This window comes from Pantherophis guttatus, chromosome 3 (genome assembly GCF_059756535.1).
Source record: "Pantherophis guttatus breed Tessera chromosome 3, ASM5975653v1, whole genome shotgun sequence".
Classification (NCBI taxonomy): Eukaryota; Metazoa; Chordata; class Lepidosauria; order Squamata; family Colubridae; genus Pantherophis; species Pantherophis guttatus.
This window is the reverse complement of record NC_142065.1, coordinates 183,666,228-183,687,095: the sequence shown is the minus strand read 5'-3', so window position 1 is coordinate 183,687,095 and position 20,868 is coordinate 183,666,228. Positions and strand designations below refer to the sequence as shown.

The 20,868-nt window shown below is 35.4% G+C and overlaps 1 protein-coding gene across 1 annotated transcript; it reads right to left on the bottom strand.

Moving 5' to 3' along the window:
* Positions 1-1,118: 1,118 nt before the first annotated feature.
* On the bottom strand, positions 1,119-19,741 carry CHMP4C (charged multivesicular body protein 4C). The gene is made up of 5 exons (XM_034422345.3): positions 19,111-19,741; positions 7,652-7,829; positions 6,396-6,504; positions 4,901-5,009; positions 1,119-4,105 (listed from the first exon to the last, which is right to left on the bottom strand). Exons 1-5 carry the CDS (start codon positions 19,310-19,312, stop codon positions 4,041-4,043), a joined length of 663 nt encoding a protein of 220 aa, XP_034278236.1. The 5' UTR covers positions 19,313-19,741; the 3' UTR covers positions 1,119-4,040.
* Between the last annotated feature and the right edge of the window lie 1,127 nt (positions 19,742-20,868).

The following is a 20,868-nucleotide window of genomic DNA, read 5'->3' as shown; positions in this document are numbered from 1 at the left end:
CAAAAGTTTCATCTGAATCCATGTGAAGGAACAAATTCAGGAGGACCTCAGCAAGGAGCTACTATTACAAAAAGAGGCCCTCTTGTACCAAAATAGTTCAGACAGCTTTGGCTGAGATAATCTGAAGATTTTGGCCACAATCTGGGAATTCTCTTAGTTTCAAAACCTCCTATGAAAACAGAATGTGTTTCATGGTAAGATGAATCTTTGGCTACGTCCAATTGCTTCACCAATCGTGAATTTTCTTGGACTAGGAGTCATGGCAATGGTGACTCATACCTTCATCAGTTCCTAGTTAAAATACCTATAATTCAATCTACATGGAGCTATTCTTGAAGATTACTTGGAAATTACAGTTGGCATAGAATGAAATTGCCCATGTTTTTGTGTTGATTTAGTTGGTGTGTTGGTTATAATTGGTTATAATACAAGCCATCTAAAGTAGGTTGATTTAAAATTTTAAATGAACAACTTACATCAACATCAAAGGCTTTTTCTCTTACAATTATGAAATTGTTATTGATTTCAATTTTTATGAAGTATGTATCCATTATATTAGTAACATAGTATTATAAAACACTTTTATTTTTATAAAACCAGATAGGTGCTAGATAGATAATCAAGAATCGTATTATCTGAAAACTGCATGACGGAGTCAGAGTCAGTTGTTTTGGCATCAGTATTAAGAAAGTTTTATAGTCAACAGGTTCTTTAGAAGCTATCAAAATCACAGCTATTTAAGGCTCACTAGCAGAGGCTAGGAAAAATGTTTTTCAAGAAAAGTATTATAAATTAATACTTCCAATTATACTGGAATTTCGGTGAATATGTAGGTATGTGATAGTCAATGTGATAAGTCATCAGGCTTAGAACTTTTCCTGCTTTCATAGATGAAATAGTATCACTAATTATTGGTTAAATTGGAATTATTACATATTTTATCCCAACGTCTTTGATAATAGAAATATTGGTTTAACTGCATTTATCAAGGGACCAGTAGTTTATTGGGTCTTTCTTCCCACTACCAATAAAGAGTACAGAGGGAATTAATTACATGTCCTATAATCCAAAAACCTTTATGTAATGTGGGTGCATTATTACCTTTGGATACAGAAAAATTTATTCTTTTTCTCAAAATTTCTGCTTTAATTTTTTCATGAATCATAATAATACAACCATGATGCTTTAATGATGTATAAAATAGTCACTAGATTACAAACTACTGAATCTATGGAAATCTAGGCAGAAAATTTTAAAGCATGTTTATCCATCCATTCAACCAAACCCCAAAATACTAAAAAATAATTGAATTGGGAACAAATCTGGAGTTTAGTATGGTGAATTTAAAAGCTACTATGCCTATATTAAATTCTAATGTAAAAATGTGCAAAATTTTCCATTTCAGGGATTAAATTTAGGTGGGATAATATTGTTATTTAATAAAGAAGCTATCCAATCTCCTCTACTAAAGTAAAAAAGTGTTAAAACTCCTGTGTGATATATCTGGATAATCCTTAGACCCTAAAGTTCAGTACATGTAGTGCATTATTTAATGACCATTGTTAAAAATTGTTCTGGATCACTTATTGTTTTATGATTAAAGCAGTAAATCAGAGACCCTATAGACCTAGTAATTGCTGAATTTCCACAAAGATACACAATTATAAATGTCCTGCATATATATTTCCTTTGTGGAATATGTTTCTTGTAAAAAAGCAATGTGACATTTTTAATAGCACAATTTAATACTTATTAGAATATTTAAATCTTTTATATTCCAGGAAAGTAACAGTAATGTCATCTTAAATTAAAATTCAAAAGGGAGAGGGGCTAGGAAAAAAGGTTGCATATGCAGAGACTAATTTCAGGGATGAACAAAAAACGCTGACATACATAATAATTTTGGAACTTGTCTACTATTTTGAGAAATTTAAAACTTTTTCTTCATATGATTTGTTTCCCAGATTTAAAAAAAAGACAGTTCAAAGAAGATACATAAACATCATATAAATTATTGTATTGAAATATTTAAAGAGAAGTATACTATCCAAACCAAAAAATGAAGAAATAGAATAAGATTCGTTTAAAAACTACAATCATAAGGTATTACAATTTTTCTGCCTGACAAGATACTGCAATGTCTTGTCTGCCATCAAGAAAATATACACGAATCCAGCACACAATTACTTGAATGTAATCCAACTGATTTACAGAATTATGACCTCCTATTTTTAAAGAGGCTGATAAACTCAATTATTACTTGCTGATCACTCAGCCAAAAAAATTCATTCTACTTTTTTTCCTTTTATAAAACCAAATTAACCTAATTTACATAAAAATCAGTAAAAGTCTGCGCTACTAAATTTGAATAAACCAAATCACAGTGCATCATAGTTTCCCTGGGTGCATTAGATTGCATGTCTCTATCACCTTTTATACTCAGTGATTAAGTGGGTTCTTGATAAAATATGAATATTCTGGATTAGTTTTAAGTGCATGTGGGATAAGACAGAAGTGATGGACTCTAAGTATTCTAATGACTCATGGAGGCAGGGAAAACCTTTCTTTAAAAAACCAACCATGATATAACTTAGTTCAGAATCACTAATTCCCAATCCATTAAAAGCGGAGTAGGAGAATCAATTACTCCAGCTCTTAGATGGGTGGTGGACTCTCGTCCCTGAGACTGCTCAGAATTATAAACAACCTGAAAGCCAATCAATCCAAAGCTCTTTTCTAAACTACCCCTGGGGCAACCAATTTCAAGGCATACCAATCATCTAAACACAGCTGGTAATGAATCTATAGTACTCTTCCTTCTCTGATGATCTCTCACAGAATAGAACTGAGAGGATCATAAGAGGTTATCTATTTAATGCAAGATCTGCTAGATGTTCACCCATCTCCGCTGAAGAACTTCACTGGAAAAAAAACCTCATCACTTCTATGACAGCTTGTTCTACAGTCTCTGTTATTGTAGATGGCAGCTCATACAGTCAGAATGGTCCTCCTGACATTCATTCATTCATTCATTCATTCATTCATTTATTGGTTCAATTTATATGCCGCCCTTCTCCGGAGACTCAGGGCGTCTTACAATGCGTTAAGCAATAGCCTTCATACTTTTGTATATACCTGCTTAGTAGGGCTTTTGGCTCCTCCCCATGCGGAGTTCTTTTTTATACAAAGTCAGCTTATTGCCCTCACAATCCGGATCCTCATTTTACCTACCTCGGAAGGATAGAAGGCTAAGTCAACCTTGAGCCTGGTGAGATTTGAACTTGCAGTAATTGCAGGCAGCTGGCAGTGCTGTTAAAGTGCTACTTAACAGCACTTTAGTCCGCTGCACCACCAAGGCTCCTACCTTGAACCCACTTCTTCTAGTTTTAATCCATTTATTTTGGTCCTGCCCTCTGCATAGAGAATGCATCCTCCCTCTCTTTCAACAGAGGTCCATTATCTTAGTTTTTAAAGTACAAATTCTTCATTTTTTCTTTGAAAAAGCCATTGGCATTATAGAAGAATCACATAAAACAAAGAACTTGGTGCAAAATTGCTACAGGATTTCTCTAGTCAACCTAAGGACCATGAGTTTTAATAATTTTGTTTAGAAAAATATTTGGAAACCAGATTCCAAAATCAAGCCGATTTTAATTCTCTTTCAAACCACTATAACACTTACTATTGCACCAATAGGTTTTGCAACCTACACATGTTCTGTCGTTAAAACAGTATCAGCTAAGAAGAAGAACATTAATTAAAATTCAGCCTTGCTTGTTATCTGGTTTCTTTAGCATAAAAATGGTATGCCTGGAGATATACCCAAAGGAGAAAGTTTATACTTGAGAATGCTGGCTTTTTTAAAAAAAAACAAAATAATATATACAAGACTATATAAAATATATACATATATTCCACCAAAGACCAATTTGGGTCAAAATTCCACACAGCTACACTCTGTATAAAACATAAGCATTATTCCATGAAGTCCTTCCATGATATTCCCGTAGTATTCCCTTGAAGCCAGTGAGAAACTACTGTTAAGATGCCCATGCTGCCAGTTGCTGCATATCTTCATCATCTTCCACCCTCTTCTTTGAGGATGCTGTAACAAAAGATAATAATTGTTCAACATATTGGAACAACAAAGATACCCTTTTGCTGTCTCTGGAAAGACTTGGTATTTGGATTAGAGGCATTGTGGCTCAAAAATGAAGAAACATACTTTACAAGACACATCTTGTAAAGGGATGACTTCAGTAGATCTATTCAATAAGAATTGCTTGCATAGCTTTACATCAGATCACAAGACTTGAATCCAGATGACCAAATCCAAGTTCAGCTTTGGCTACCACCAAGTTATTACTCTGTGTACAAAGTATTCTTTCACCAAAGTGCAATTACTATTAATAGTCCTCTCTCATCAATAGTAATTGGAACTGAGAAGGCCATCACTAAGCAAGGAAGGAACATCCTGTGACTGTACAAACTTATAGAGTTCCAGTTGCCATTATTGGGCAAATCTCTTGCAGTAGCAGTATTCTGTAGTCAAGTGATCACCAAACTTTCTGCCAGCTTCCCCACTGACTTTGCTTGTTGAAAGCTGGGAATGAAGTTTGCAAATGGTAATTACATGACACAGGATGCTGTGATGTCATAATTGTGGGCTGGTTGTCAGATGTCCAAATTGGGACCAGGTGACCATGGGAACACTGCATCAACAAAAACTATGAGGACCAGTCATAATTACTCCTCATTCACATCAATATATCACTCTTATGTGTCAAGATAGCTACTATTATATCCAAGTATGTTAAATTTCTATGATCGTTCCTTTTCTCCTCAATATTTCTATAGCCTACTTTCATAACAGACTAATTAATATAAGAAAACAATTTACCAGGATGAGAAGGCAATGGGGTAGCTGGGACACTTGGTAAATGAACATTTTTCATCTTATTATTGAGCTCCTCTTGCTCCAGTTCTTCTAATTCTGCCAACAGTTCATCCTGAAATTTAAAATTTGGCAGGTTATATTTCAATAAACAATGCCTTTACTTTAAAAAACTTTATTTGGGTTTTTCAGCATGCCAGGGAACTATATAAATGGATATTTTTAGGACAAATACATTTTGTTAGAAATTTGTAGAACAGCAAGCACAGCTGGTGGGCATAATTAAACATGTCATCAATTTAGAATCCTTGCATTGCCACAAGATATCCAAGTCCAGTCCCCCTTGAATTTCATTGACCCTTATCTAGTGCTAATTTAGTACTGATTATTAATTGACCAGATTCTTGTATATGAATAAATATTCTATGCTGCAATTTTATGAATATCTTATTTTTTGTACCGGACAAGATCTCAACCAAATATTTTAAGTAGATATTGGTTGATAAGGATAAAATGAAATAACATAAAAAATATCAAAATTATATTATGGTAATTGACTGAAAATATACTTGAATACAAAATATGGTTGAATACAAAAAAGGTTACAAGGGTTTTAAAAAAGAGTTCTCTATTTTGTGGTCATTCTACTACCCAAAAATGGCTTCAGTCTTTCTGGTTTTGTAAAAGGAGCAGCTGTTGATATATGCTGACAATTGCTTCAGTATAGTGGTAGAAGATTACTCAATTTAAATGATATTAATGAATTCCACTACAAATAGTTCAATGTATACTGAATATGCTTACTAAGTGTGTTCCTAATGAAGGCAAAAACAGAAAAGTGGGGAAAGTGTGGAACAAGACCTCTTGAGGTATGCCAACAAGTTATTCATCACAAAATACAAAGAGGAGTCCATCTTGTTTTCCATCTTTCATTACTTTCTTCATGGGCAAAAATAGGAAGTTTCTTCTATTTTCTGGCTTGAATCACAACCTATAGATGAGGCCTTCAAAACAGAAGTGCTGGTCTGCAAGTATGGTGAAAATGGAAATAGAGAAAAATATAGTAGCTTGACTAATCTTCCCTCCTTGCATGTGGTGATACACAGCTTCTCTGAATTCCAGATGATGACAGTGGAGCGTACTAGAAGAAGGCATGACTGACCAACTAGGATAAAATTAGGAATGTATCACACATTGCTATTACCTATGTACAGTAGATTCCATTTGATATGTCAGAAATCCAATCATTTTGTCACAGCAAAAGGGATTATGCATTTGCATTGTTTTGACATAGCAATTTGCATTCTTTTGAATACCTTCTTCAAAACAGTACAGTCTCTATTTTTGAATAAATTTCTCTTTAGTCTCTGAGAATTTGAGTGCATTTAAGGAAAAATGTTGAAGCGTTTAGAAAAGAGCTAGACAACATTTATAACAAATTTAAAATTAGCAGTAATATTAAAGTCAGGGCCATTTTTTGTTCTTAGATGTCAAAACATACCTCATCAAAGTCATCACCAACTCTTCTTGTGAGAGCCTCTGTGATTTCTTGGGCAATATCTTGTTGCTCAGTGATATCTTGCATCATGTCATCAATTTTGTCCAAGTCCCTAAGGATACAAGGAAAGAAGAAATTATTTACTCATTTGTATATAGATAGGATGGCATAGTGGATTCCAGTAAAATTCTGAGGTTTTCATAAAAAAATCAATAATCATCAAAGCAAAAAGCAACAGCAAAATAGAGATTTAAATTTTGGGGAGGAGGATATTGAAAGTCAGGGAAAATAGCAAAGATATATTATTAAATTATCTACTTTAATAAAACACTTCAATAAAATGAAGTATGATTAATAAACTCCCACTCTTTATAAGCCATTATCCTGGCTTATTAGGGCATTTAAAGGGCCATCAAAGACAAGTTTAGTTTGTAATAATGTTACAGGAAAATTCCTTCCGGCATTCAAGTTCCAAATTCCATAAGGGCTTTAAATTCTATAAAAGCCCTTGAACTGCTTACAAACAGTAGTGAATAGAAAAATAGAATAATATAAGCAAAAGAGATATGTACATAAGAAGCAATCCCAATCAGTTTTCAAGCAGTTTGCATATTGGAGATTTGGGGAACTCTATTTGAGAACTTAAAACATGATGTCCTACAGAGGGTCAAGCCATAAAACAATTCTGTTTCATGCCCAGAACATCATGAACCGTTCCTGATTTTGAGGATTAATTGAAGGAAAGTCATTGTACTATTTTTGGAATGGCTGAACTGGCAAGGTTTACAGAAGGACCCAAACTTTTAGAAGATTTCTGGAAGATTCTATTTTTCCAGAGTATATACCTTCCAGATCTACAAACCTCAACTCCCACAATTCTAAGAAATTATCATCTTAGCAGAAGAATTTTGGAATTTGAAGTCCATTTAACTTCAGGTATATTCTATTTGGAGAAAGGCAGTATAAAAGGAAAAAAGATGCCTATTGATAGAGTCATGCAGAAATTTCAGCTGAAGCAATATATACAGCTTGCAGTTATCTATGGTTCAGGCCACACTAATCTTACCTGCTGCAGGACTACACTTAGATTAAAGTGTAACAGTAAAATCCTAGCAACTTTATCTACACCTGAAGATAAACCTTAGCATCATATACAAGAATGAAACATCTCAATTCTTATGCAAGAAAGAAACCCACCAAATAGGTGTAAATGTAAGAGTTAAGGTTATTTTCCATGGGGTTTGACATTTTCCACTTACATGTTTTCATGTACTTTTTTCATGGCCTGAGCAGCATAGCCCATATTCTTGAACACTTCTGTATTTGTGTAGGAATTTTCAAGAGCCTCACGCTGGAATTCAATAGTGGAAAGAGTCCCGTCAATTTGGGTCAACTGTTTTTCATACCTCTTTTTTCTTTTCAGTGCCTGCAGTGCAGCTGGTGAAGTAAGAACAGGGAAAAGTATCTCATAAGCCAATGCAAAAGATACCTATATGGCTGCTTTAGTTCTTAACATAAATCAGAGACAGACAGCCACATTTATTGAGCGAGCAAATTCAGTGAAACTAAATAAACAGAGAGTTGGGAAATCTATCAGGACACTCAACCGGAGGACAACCAGGTTAAAGAAAGCTATACTAAACTCAAAACCATCTTTCTCAGCTTACTTCAATAGCAAAAGAATTTGGTGATTCAAAGCAGGTTAATTGTTCTTCCTTCTGAAAGGCACTGTATTATATTATTAACTTTTTTCCCATTTAACAATAAAATTACTAGTATAAATCAATCAGCAATATCTTTGGCTGTACAAGGTAAACATTAAGAGATGTGGTCTCCACCATATATTTTAGAATAGAGGTCCAATATAATCTCTTCCCATTGGCTACAGTGGCTCACGGCATCAGATTACCTTTAAAATGGAGGGGAGGAAGAATCCAAGATCACTTTGGATAACAAGATGGGTAGTACATAAATTTAATACTGTAAATAAATAAATTTCCTTATTGGGGCAGAATGGAATTTTGTTAATCAACATAGCAAATTTAGTAACAGGCCCCCCCTCCCAATTAAAAGAAAAAGATTGTTCTGTGATAATGGCCATGTATGGATACTGAGGCATATAGAGACAGCAAGAAGAAATAACACAGAAGCAGTTTGTAACAGAGACTGAGATATAGAGAAGCAGTCAGCTAAATGCTGAAAATATCTTGGATATGTATTAGATGCACAACTTCTCTATGGAACATCTTGTCTTTGCTACAAAGTTATTTTGAATTTTGTCTCCGTCCTATAAAAGTGACAATAGAACTCTTCCTCCAAAAGAAGCCAAACTCTAGCATCCTTGAACATCTCATTGTGGGGGGACGGGGATTTTCGGAACATACTGGTTGGAAAAGTACAACAGCTTATGACAAAGACTGGTATGGAGAAATATTGCCTCCATTCACATTTAAAAACTGGAAAGATGAGTCAAATGTGACTACAACCATCACTCCCCCCGCCCCAATGGAGAATCAATGAATCTCCTAAGTTTATTCGGCCTGAAGTATGAGAATTCCAAATTTCAAGAGTTTTTTAGTCCTATTGGACCAGGTAAACAACTACCTCATGTCCTGAGTTCATGTCACATTTTTCCAAAGCATTACAGTACTTAACTTGTGACCTCAAAATATTTAGAAATAAATGGTAGATTACTTTAACTTGAACACACCTCTAGTTCTTTTTAGAATAGACAACACTCCCTGATCTCACATATTAGCTCCCCAGCTATTCAGTCAAAACTGAATAGTCAAGAGTTACATGACAATGAGATGGGGAACCTATAAATTTAATAAATAAATAAAATATTAAATAAATTCCTAATCATCAAACTGAATGAGGATTTTGGTAATTTTGTCACAAAATGTATGTTACTGGAAATAAATTGTTCACCATGATTTGTGTAAATTTAACTTTAGAAATTGTAATTGGACCACAAGTACCATTTTGTGAGAAACACCTGAGTGCCATACTGCTGCTCCCTGTTCTGAACTATAAATGGATAAGAATATACAACTATTTTGCTTCTATGCAATAAATACTATCCTCAAGGTTTCCAAAGTTTAATACCAGTTAATGAACAAATTAGCATTGCAAAATCAAAAACTGAACTATTGAATTCAGAGTCACCACAAGTATGATCTGACAGCAATATAGACAATGGTTTATGAAGGCAATGATTCTCAACTTCAGCAACTTTCAAACATGCAGACTTCAATTCCCATTTGAAAGTTGCCGATATGGAGAAACACTGGTCTAAAAGTTTTGACAATACCACTACTTTATTTATATGGTAAATGTGCATGTCTTATTTATTGGACTAGCAACATAACCAAGTCCTAGCCCCTAGATTTGACAGTACTGGAAATAAACTTACATCAGAGAAACTCTGGAAAAAGAAGATCCCCAACTCCAAACAGTCAGAAAAAGTAGAAAGCCAGATAAGGAGAATCTGGAGACTATAAGGAGACTAATCTGAAATAAACATAATGCCACAGGTCATAATTCTACATAATTTTGTTTTAAAACAGTGATTTGTGATCTTCTGAAAATCTTTAACTTTTATAAAGATTATACAATTATAAAATGTATAAGATTATGATTTACATTATAAAATTTAAAGATTTGTGTGTGTGTGTGTGTGTGTATTCTGACATAAACTTTTTTCTTAAAAAATGAGTATCAAGGAAAGACAGGATTTACTGTAGAGATATATTTATAGACATTTTGTGTACTTTTCCAGTTAAGAAAATGAGATCAATGGTTTTTTTCCCCCACAATTAATTCCATATGTTAAAACTACAATTATAACTATAGCCAATGCTTTGTTCATGACATAATAGAAAGCAGATGCCAAGAAAGATACATAAAAATTCAGAATTTCATTAGTTTCTGCAAACATGGCGAAACTTCCTAAATCTCTATACTTAATTACTGTTATTTCTTTAGTACTATAGGCTGCTTTAACTACAAATACTCTAAATAACGTGAATTTGAATTGATGGGATTTAAAAAAAACAAAAAACAAAATATAGTAATATATAAGAAAAGCAAATAACCATAATAGTCTTCACCCAGATCACAGTGAAAATATTCTTTCCCACAGTAAAATCCATACTGCAGAGTGAGAAACTACTTTATGTCAATCCCTAGGAAATGGCGCACTTATCAACTATTCTGGGAGAACTGCCAAGACACAGCAACAGGTTTTCCAGAGAGAAAGGGCAAAAAGCTCCTTTAAATAAACAGACCTGGACTTCTCCAGTTTTCATTAATATTTGCAAGTTTAAATTACATTTATTGTATGCTTTCCTAAAACTAACTAAATAGAGTATTGGACATTAATGGACAAACAGTTTTTAATTCTACCTGTGAAAATTGTATCAAGTGAAAATTAAGCTATACCTTGAAAGAAGATTCTGGAATTTTGTAGTTTATAAAATAAAAAGGCCTTGTTCCTGCCAACCAATATTTTCAGAAGTACGTACACACAGAACCTCTTTAATTATTTAAACACTGAATATCTAATTGAATTTGAAAAGTGGTGGATGGGCTATAGTCCTCATCTATGAAAATATTTATTCTCATGATGCTTGTGTTGTGAATGTCTCATAGGTGCCCCATGTACAGGCTCGTATTCAATTAGTTTGCAAGATTATTAGTGATTTAAAGATAATTACATAAAGGGAAACTAAAATGATCATGATTTAAATCATATTTCATCCATAATTCAAAAGTTTTTGTTTCCAATTATCACCAAACTAAAAACAACTGGATTGATTGTTAGATAGATAGATAGATAGATAGATAGATAGATAAATAGATAGATAAAATGTTTTGCTTCTTATTGATGAAGCAAGCTTCTTCATCTCTGACTAGATGGTGGGGAATAGAGGGATTTTTACTGGAGATAAATGATGTCCACATTTTGGACAGAGGGAACCGCTGTTTAAAAGAGGGGTCAAAGAGTCCATCTATGTCAAAACTGAACAGCCTTCTCTCAACAGATGGGGATGGATACAACATCATCTACCTCCAGTCTACAACACAGACCTTTCAGCAGTTCCAAGAAGGCTCCATACCCATTTGTACTACTCAGGTGACCCTGATGACACAGATAAATCTCCAAGTGGCTTCAATTACTCTCTAAAAAGAATGCAAATGACCAGTAGTCTGCAAAGAGTATAAATCCTTCCATTCCCCACCATCCAATCAAGCTGAAGAAACTTCTTGGATGAGAAGTAAAACATCTTCAAAAAAAAAAAAAAAAAACACAGGAAAGTTCAGTTGCCTCTTTAAAAAGCACCTTTGGGACAACCATGATCTGATGACTGAGAATCTCCATAAATAGTAATGAACAATACATTCATTTTAGCTTCTCTCTTGCGTTTTTGAGACAAAAATGCAACAGTGCTAGACCTGGAAATATAATTATGAAAAAAATATATTTAAGGTATTTATATTACCACCCGATTTCTAGAATTTCTAGGCAATGTATAGCAAAACTGAATACAATAAAAAAAAATTAAAAAGAACATGGAAGCTAAAAGAAAACAGTGTAATAGGAAACTCTAGATTCCAAAAGCATTTGAATAGAAGGTTGGCAAGCTGAAGGAAATAGCAGCAGATAGACTTATACAAATAATCCTCAATTAAAACCATTCATTCATTTAGTGACCATTCAAACATACGACACCAATAGTGACATATTACTGATCTTTGCAAATACAACAGTCGCACAGTCCCTGCAGTCACATGGCCACAATTCAGATACTTGTTCTGTGTTCCTAACTAAAGTTGTCCTTTTCTCAAAAAGTAGAAAACAAGAGATTCCTGTTAATATTTATCCATCTTTGCCTTGGAGGACAAATGTTAGAAAGGATGTGGGAGTTTATCAAAGCTAAATCTTATACCACTGTTATAATGATCCAAAGCTGACTCTCCCACATAAGCAAATGAGAGTTAGCAGTTAACAAGACTTTTATGTGACACCCAAAAATCTATTTATGTATCTTCATCCTAGATTGAAATTAGACTTTGTACATCAATAATATGAATGAAGAGGGAAGTTATGCCTTTTATAATAAGGATGCAATAAAATATTTTCTCTGTTCACATTTTTAAAGTCTGCAGATTGACTGTTAAAATTAGGAGAAAAGCGGCAACTAGAAATATTTTGCTACAGTTTTTTACTCTGCAATCTCTGCTTGTGAACATGCAGCCAGGCTTGTGCTGTAATAACTTGAAACTCCTCTATTATTACTCAACTTCAAATAGTAACAAGTCACAGCAGTGTCATCATACACTTGGATGCTAATCATCATCAAGGGGTTTACAATATATTCACTCATAGCTATCTTGCTATCACCACTGGAGTATTTTCCTGAATTTACCAAAAGCAATTTACTATGCCTCTTTGGGACAAAATTGTTGATAGTATTCATGAGAAACACAATAATTATCCCATAAGAGCATATTTTCCTGGATTTCAAAAGCATCTAACTTCTCTTAAGATATTCAAATCTTTGGAAGCATGGAGTGTTGTCAGGATATATGAAGGCTCTGTCCATTTCACTCACTCTGTCCATTTCATTCACTCCTGTTTGACACAAATGGAAATTTAACTCTTTGTCTGAATGTGGGGTCAGGATTCTCAGACTGCAGGTTGGCGACAGCAACTGTGGCTGAGACTGGGCTGTGTTGTTGTGGCAATCTTGGGCAGAGGTGGGATTTGGACTCAGTCCTTTACTTTACTAAAGCTCAGGGCTGGAAAGCACTAGGGCTGGAATGGCTTGATTAAAGTGGGTACTTACTTGATAACTCACAAATCTAGCTTAAAATGGCAATAAGGACTGCTGAAATCGCAATTGTTAAATGATGCAGTCATGTAATCTCTTGCTTTATTGTAGCATTGGCTTAGAGATGAAAGTTCCAATCCAAACTGTGGTTGTAATTCGAGGCATTTTGGGTTTTCCCACATTCTTCTATTTACTGATGCGTTAGTTTCAATAGACAGAAAAGAAAAAAGAAAAATACATACATAGAATGAAATGAAATGTTGGGGAGAGTGTGATTCTTTTGCCCTGGATCTGTCTGAGACTTAAGATGCTATATTTCATTTTCCACATATTTATCTCATGCTATACAAGAGTGGGTTCTACTTACCTTTACTACCGGTTCACAACAGGGCCCTGTGCACTTCTGCGCATGCGCAGAAGCTTTCTGATGATGTTGGGGTCAGTGGGCGGAGCCTGTCACCGGCTTTACTACCAGTTCTTGTGAACTGGTCCGAACCGGGGGCAACCCACCACTGATGCTATACCACTCTCATTTAAGAATGCTCACATAACACAGAGACACATCTAGGTAATTCCAAATATTTGGAATTATGAATGAGCATTACAATCACCTTCACCAAATGCTGTAACAACCCTTGCATCACTGTAGTTACAGTATATGTAGTAACATATTCAATGATACTGAAATAGTAACTGCAGGAATATTATACAAATACTGTTGGGGCAAAATTTACAGAATCCAAAATTCTATGTTATTTGTGTGGCAACTATGAAATGGAATTATGGGTGGTTAGTTTTCATGCTTCCCAGAATAATGTCACATTGTATGCTTTTTCTGGCCCCTTTTCATCAGATATCAGTAAATTCCCTATCTACAACTTGCATACAATGCTAGATTTCCTTTATCTACTTCCCAAAAAGAAAAACATAAACAAAACTGAACAAAAACCTGGGAGATTTTTCATGGCCCACAAAATATATTCTCTTCTTGATTTATGGTTGAAGCAAAAAGTACTGTACCAATACAGTTTTTAATACAGTTATATACATAAATACACTCACACAAGTAAATATTGTTTTTCTTGGATGTACATTTGCCCACACAGCCTTTTCTTTGTAATTATAACATAATCTACCAGTAATAATAACAATCTTGTCTTCAAACTGCAGCATTCTCTCAAATGGTTAAAATTTCCTTGGGGCTGTAATCAATGTCTGGGTTCAACATTACATTAAATATAGGATGAATCCAGAACCTTTTAACACAGATATTGTGGTTTTAAAACTATGGTTCATGAATTAACATGAAGTGTGAACTTAGCTACAGTAAAGCACTATGAAGCAGTACATAAATCCAAGTGCAATTGCTATTGCAGCTTATTGAATAAAATAATGAAACAAATGATGATCACGTGCGATCTATGTGAATTCAATTATGGACCACACTTCTAATTATACATGCATAGGGTTGGAGTTTAGCAATCAAACCATAAGATGAAATCCATGAAGCACATAAATTCTAGTCTTGAAATTTTACCCAGGAACTAAATATGCCTGACATTCCAAGTTCACTGACAAGTTTATCATTAGTTTATGGATAGGAAATCTAACCTGGATTGTTTTTGTGCATTTTTGATTCACCCCAAAGAACCAATTGATCAATTAGGCCTTTGCCAGTCTATGGTATGCCAGGTATGTCAAATGCACTTATACATGTATGCTGAGCAAATATTATTGTTCCAGACATGTAATGGCATCATCTACCAGATTCTTTACCAATACTTTGATGATCTGATGAAAAGCACTATAAAATTTGTTCATTTTGAGGACTACGCATACAATAGTCAAGCAGTGAAGAGCAAATATAAACACAATCATTATCTTCTTCTTAATCAAATTTTACAACCAATTCTTTCAACTAATAATTCCCAAACTTCCATTAGGATTCTTATCATACCTACAAGAATCTGCTGTATCAGAAATGTAGCTGGATATGTAACAGAATAACAGAGTTGGAAGGGAGCTTAGAGGTCTTCTGGTACAACCCCGTGCTCAAGCAGGAGACCGTATACCAGGATTGTCAAACTCGTGGCCCCTGGAGTCACGTGCTGGCCAAGCCCACACCCAGTTTAGCAAAGGGGGAAAAAAAGTTCTGATATGTCACATGATGGCGCTGTGACGACGCAAGTTTGACACCTCTGCCCTATACCATTCAGACAAATGCCTGTTCAATGTTTTCTTTAAAATCTCCAGTAATAGAGGACCCACAATTTCTGGAGCCAAGCCATTCCACTGGTTAATTGTTCTCACTATCAGGAAATTCCTCCTTAGTTCTAGGTTGCTTCTCTCCATTGCTTCTTGTCCTGCCTTATGTTATAATATTATCCATTATTTAGGGCAGGATTTTCCAAAGTAGTCAATATCAATCCGCAAAGGTTGATGGGACTATCCATTATTGTTATTATGATTCGCTGCACAGTCAAACAGATGTTCAGATTGGATTTGACATTTTTGTCCATCTAACTGAGTCCTTCCCAAAGATCTGGGATGGGAGATGTGGATGTTTGATGATATTAAAGATAATGTTGAACATGTAAGATGTTCTAAGTAAAGCTGGAATTAAGTTATATAAAGGGGGTTGGGACTCTGTCTGCACCGTATATTTAGAACTGAACAGAATGGAACCAAATTTGGTGTGGAGAAAAAATCAGCAAAACATTGGGCTTTGAAAAAGACAAAATAATCCTGAAAAATTTTCCTATAGGAGACACAACTGGGCTGTCACTCAGAAAGATGATCCCTGCATCATTCTAAGCTTTCCCCGTTCTTTCCTCCAGGTCATGTGACCCAGTGAAGTTTATATGTAATGCACCCAGCGCTTTCCAGTATATACATACACAGAAATGCATATGGGCATAACACAAAGTGATAACTGAAAAACACATACACAGATACATTATTTTGTTACATACACAGCTAACAAGGCCAATGCTAGTAAAGATGTCTGAAAGAAACAATGTTCTGCATACTTTTCCTACTTTTCTTTTTTCTTTTTAATCCTGCTGTGGCTTTATTATGGTTTTCTCATCTTATATGCCAGGAAACCATATGCTTAGAATTTGGTGATCATGGTTGAAGTGGTTTTTAGAAATTCCCCCCCCCCAAAAAACCCCAAATCACTCAAAAGGAATAAGGAAACTGGGAAGTCTTGAATCCCAGACTTTGCTCTCTTGCCCTGCCCAAGCCCAGAAGATTCTCTTAAAGAGTTTTTAAAGTCAAGCCTTTCTGAACTACCACTATGAGGTGTGCAAGGAACATCTCAGACTTCCCACTACACAATCAGATTTTTCCTTCTATCCTTGGAGGGCAAATAATCAATTTATTTAGTCAATGCAGGTACCATCTATCTCTTGTGTCTGAATGACTCTGGGCAGTGTACAGTTAAAAACCAACCAACCCTGCATGTTGAAATTAAACTGATTACCATTTTGTAACATACAGTGTCACATAGTTTCTGCTTTCAGTTGGGATGAAATGTAATATAAAATTAGAACTCTACAGCTGCTTTTTCTGTGCTTGCAGATCCATTCTTGCTAGCCAATAAAAATAGTTTCAGGAAGTGTGTTCTAAATTTATATAATTATATATTATAAAAATGGCTTGCGACAATGCTCTGCTAGCTACCTTCAATATAACAAAAGCATTGATTCCACTTTAACGAGAAGCTAAATAAATCTATTTTTTAATTAAAAACTGTACACTTACAACCATTTGTTTAATGACTTTGAACTTACAACATCACTGAAATGACCATTTTTCACCCTTATGATCGTTGCAACATCCCCATACTGTGCTGGGAACCATAATATTGCAACTTTACATGACTACTTTAGAAGCATGATGTAAAACACAATGACTTATTTCAAAACATATCTATTTCATGTTTTTTCCTGATTGAACCTAACCTCAATACAAATATACCCTGATTATTTTTTTCTTTCCTGCCCCAATGACTTTGCCATCAGCCCATGAGTGAGACAGTCCAACATCATCCTTAATCATACCCACATTAAATCAGTGCTTTCTTCCCCAATTTCAACATTATCTTCAAGTTTTTTTAAATGTTGGGCTTTGCAACTCTTTATTTTAAAAGAAGATTGATGAAAGCGGCAGGGGTCAAAAAAATCCAAATACTGTGGTATGGCAAGTATGTAAATAAAGCTTCACTCCTTTTTCTATATATTACACATGCATTTTTACATTCATCACATGTACAAAATAGGCAGCTTCAATCTTGTGATGGCAGCTATCATCTTGACTTTTTTGATATACCCCACTCGTGATTTGAAACAGAAAAGGGAGGTGTCATGATATATTTATTTACTTATATAATTTTATATAAATTATTTAATTACTTACATTACTTAATTCTAACACAAGTGACATTTTAAGTATCCATGTAAAATTTCACACCTGAATCCTGAAAACCTAGGTGTTCCATTAGTTCCACTTTGTTTATACCATGAATAAATGTTATTTAGAAAGAATGTTGGAATACCTGAAAGGCCAGGTTAAGGACAGATCATGAGCTGGAAATATATCTATGTCGACACAAGGAGTCAAAAACAACTCAATGGCACATAATCAATTCAGAAATAAGTCCTACTCAAAAATTGGATTTGTTAAGGCACAACTATCCTTACATAAGGATCCTTAACAAAGGCAGCATTAGCAATGTCCTAAACAAGATCAAAACAAACTTAGATGTGGTAATTGGTAGATAATCTTAAAAGCTTTATTCAAAAAACAAGACCTCATTCTGAATACCATTAAACAAAGAGAAGTTATATTACTGTAATTGCTTAAATCAACTTATTTATTCAACCATCCACAATCAAAACTTTCCTAGCAGGTATTAAGTTCACATACAAAGCAATCTGGAAAGAGATGTGGTAGAAGCATTCAAAATTGCTCAGGGGAAAGCTTGCGGAAGTTTCTATTCCTGGGAAATAAATTTATGGGGGAACAACACAGGAAGGATTTCTGACAATAAAGCCCTCAGGGTAGCATTTGAAAGTGGCATCCGCTGAAACCCATCTGAAGGCAAAAAATTTTTAATGTAGGGATGATTACCTTTAGAATTAAGCAAAACAATGGCTCTTAAATATAAGAAGAGGGCACCATAAGACCTTTAAGCTCAGTGTTTAAATTTATTTCACTGAGGCTGATCTCCCCTATGGGATGTGAAAACAAGAAAGGAAACATTATACAAGGAATGTTATTCAAGGAAAGAAAGCATTTTCATCCTGGATAGAGCCACACATTATGATCGTCAAAGGGGAGGGTGAGCTTCAAATATAGCAATAGCCAAATTCGGACTCGCTGACACAAAAACAGCCATCTCCAGCACTCAAATTATAGCTTTGTTCAGCCACGTAAACAAAGCCAATTCTTACTGTGACATAAGTATCTTTCAACAACGGCAGCCAAATTTGAAAACTAAGTACAAGCAACGCCATTCAAGCGCCAGGATTTAAAACGACAGTGACCAACCTCCAACTTCTAAAATGTATAAAAAGAAACCCACTGAACCAAATAGTAAAAGTTACTAGTCTCTCACGTAGTTAAGGAAACGGCTCTCGACCCGAGGCCAGATTTTGCAATACACGAAGTCACTTTCTGCCCTTCCCCATACCAACTCAGCAACGATACTTTTTAAAGTCGTGGATAACTCCCCAAAACCAAGAGTTCGAACGATAATTTGTCCGATGAGGCTTTGTACTCTGCTCACGCTCGGGGGCCTCGTTTCCTAAAGCCCATTACGTCTCAGCGATGTACCTTGATTTGCCCGATTAAAGGCCTGCTTCCTCGAGAAAACCCACCTCGCTTGTCTCGGGTGCCGTACTTCTTAGCCAGGGCCAATTCCTTGGCGACCCTGGCTTCCAGGTATTCCTGTTTCTTGATCAGCATTTCTTCCGTCTCCCGCAGCCGCGCTAAAGCCTCCTGCGGGGTGGGGCCCCCTTTCCCCTTCCCCTTGGAGTAGCCGGATCCGCCGCCCTTGAAAAACTTCTGGATCTTGCTCATCTTCGGTCCGCCGAATCGCCACCGTCTTAATGGAAGGCGGCCTGAATACCTCTCCCTCCTTCAGGGTTCTTTTTGTTTTGTTTTGTTTTGTTTTCCCCGAGAACTAACGAGCCACGGCCAACTCTATCCGCATTCCCTAATCTGGTCCGGTCGCGCAAGCGGAGAAACGCCTAAAAGGAAGGAAGCTGGCGCGGCTCCCAAAGACCGACGGCAGAGCCACGTGACCCACGCGCACCTGCGACAGGTGCTGCAAGCGGGGATGTGTCTCTCACCCTTTCTCCAGCGGCATCCGCCACCGCGGAAATCCTTACTCGGGAAGGAAGCCGCGAGCCCAGTGAAAAAGGAGAAATGGTGACTTTGTGAAGTGAAAAAAATTGGATTTGCTCCTCCCACTGGAACATGCCGTCCCCGAGCTGTAACCAAACTCCCGTTCCTGAAGTTTGGATAAATAGCAATGTATTTTCGGCCTAGGTGCAGAAGTGTGTTATTCCAGAGTTAAGCAATACTTAGAGAGTTTATATAGAGAGTTTGTTGTAGTGTATATTGGAGGTGGTGACCCTTGAGAGCTGTATGTAACAAAATTTCATTTTAATGTATGTCGATTAGTGTACATTCAAAGTGACAATAAAGTTATTCTAAATCTAAGTTTTTGCTATCATTCACAGAAATTATAGTCCTGTTTCAGACTCCATTATTGTTGCGTTTTTACTGTGAAACATTGAACATGGGGTAAAAGTCCAACACACATTGTAACTTGCCATTGGGATAAAATAGGTTAAAGCATTAACGTCAGTCTTCAGTGAAATACTAACTGAAAAGTTAAAGATTTATGATGGGTATAACTTTCTTCACCAGTTGTCAGTAGACTGATAATATAGTCTCTGTAGATTCCACACAGGTAGCCATGTTGAATCGCTTGTGCAAAAACTATAACACACTTTAACATTGTCTAATACATAGCAAAGACTCTTCAAATTAATGTGTTTTACAATGCAAGAAAATTTAGAATATTTTATAAGAACCGTAGCAGTGGAAGATATTTTAAGAATTCAAACTGAATCATCCCAGACAGATGGCTGTCCAGCTTCTGTTTGAATACATGCACAAAAGGGAACTCACAATTACTAAGGGTCTTTTTCTGATCTCACAATTACCAAAGTTATTTTTGTGTCTCTAATACTCAACTAGAATGTTCCTATAAGTTTAATCTATTATTCCATATTATATGTTTTACAATAATGAAAAACAGCTTCTGATGTTCTGTGCACACTTTGGAAAAAAATGTGCTCTATAGTTTTCATTAGATATTATCTCTCCTGGACATTAAAACAGAGGAATGTATTTCAATGACATTACACTGCTTTAAAGTGCCACTTTAAGGAGTTGGGTCATAATGCAGTTCTTCAAAGCAGCAAAATATGTTTAGGTTCCCTTAATGCAAAATAGAGAACTGAACAAGAAAAATGAACATTTTTTTTCTAAATTATTTTCAAAGACTACATGGTTCTAAAATGTATCCAGTTTTATAACACTTTCTAGTCCACTGATCGGGTATA

Bases quoted from the DNA above. Each gene is read 5' to 3' on its own strand.
- CHMP4C (XM_034422345.3), bottom strand. From the start codon at position 19,312: ATGAGCAAGATCCAGAAGTTTTTCAAGGGCGGCGGATCCGGCTACTCC. The intron at 7,830-19,110 runs GTGGGTTTTCTC...TTACTTCACCAG, and splicing joins CGGCACCCGAGACAAGCGAG to CTGCACTGCAGGCACTGAAA. The intron at 5,010-6,395 runs GTATGTTTTGAC...TTTAAATTTCAG, and splicing joins TTGGTGATGACTTTGATGAG to GATGAACTGTTGGCAGAATT.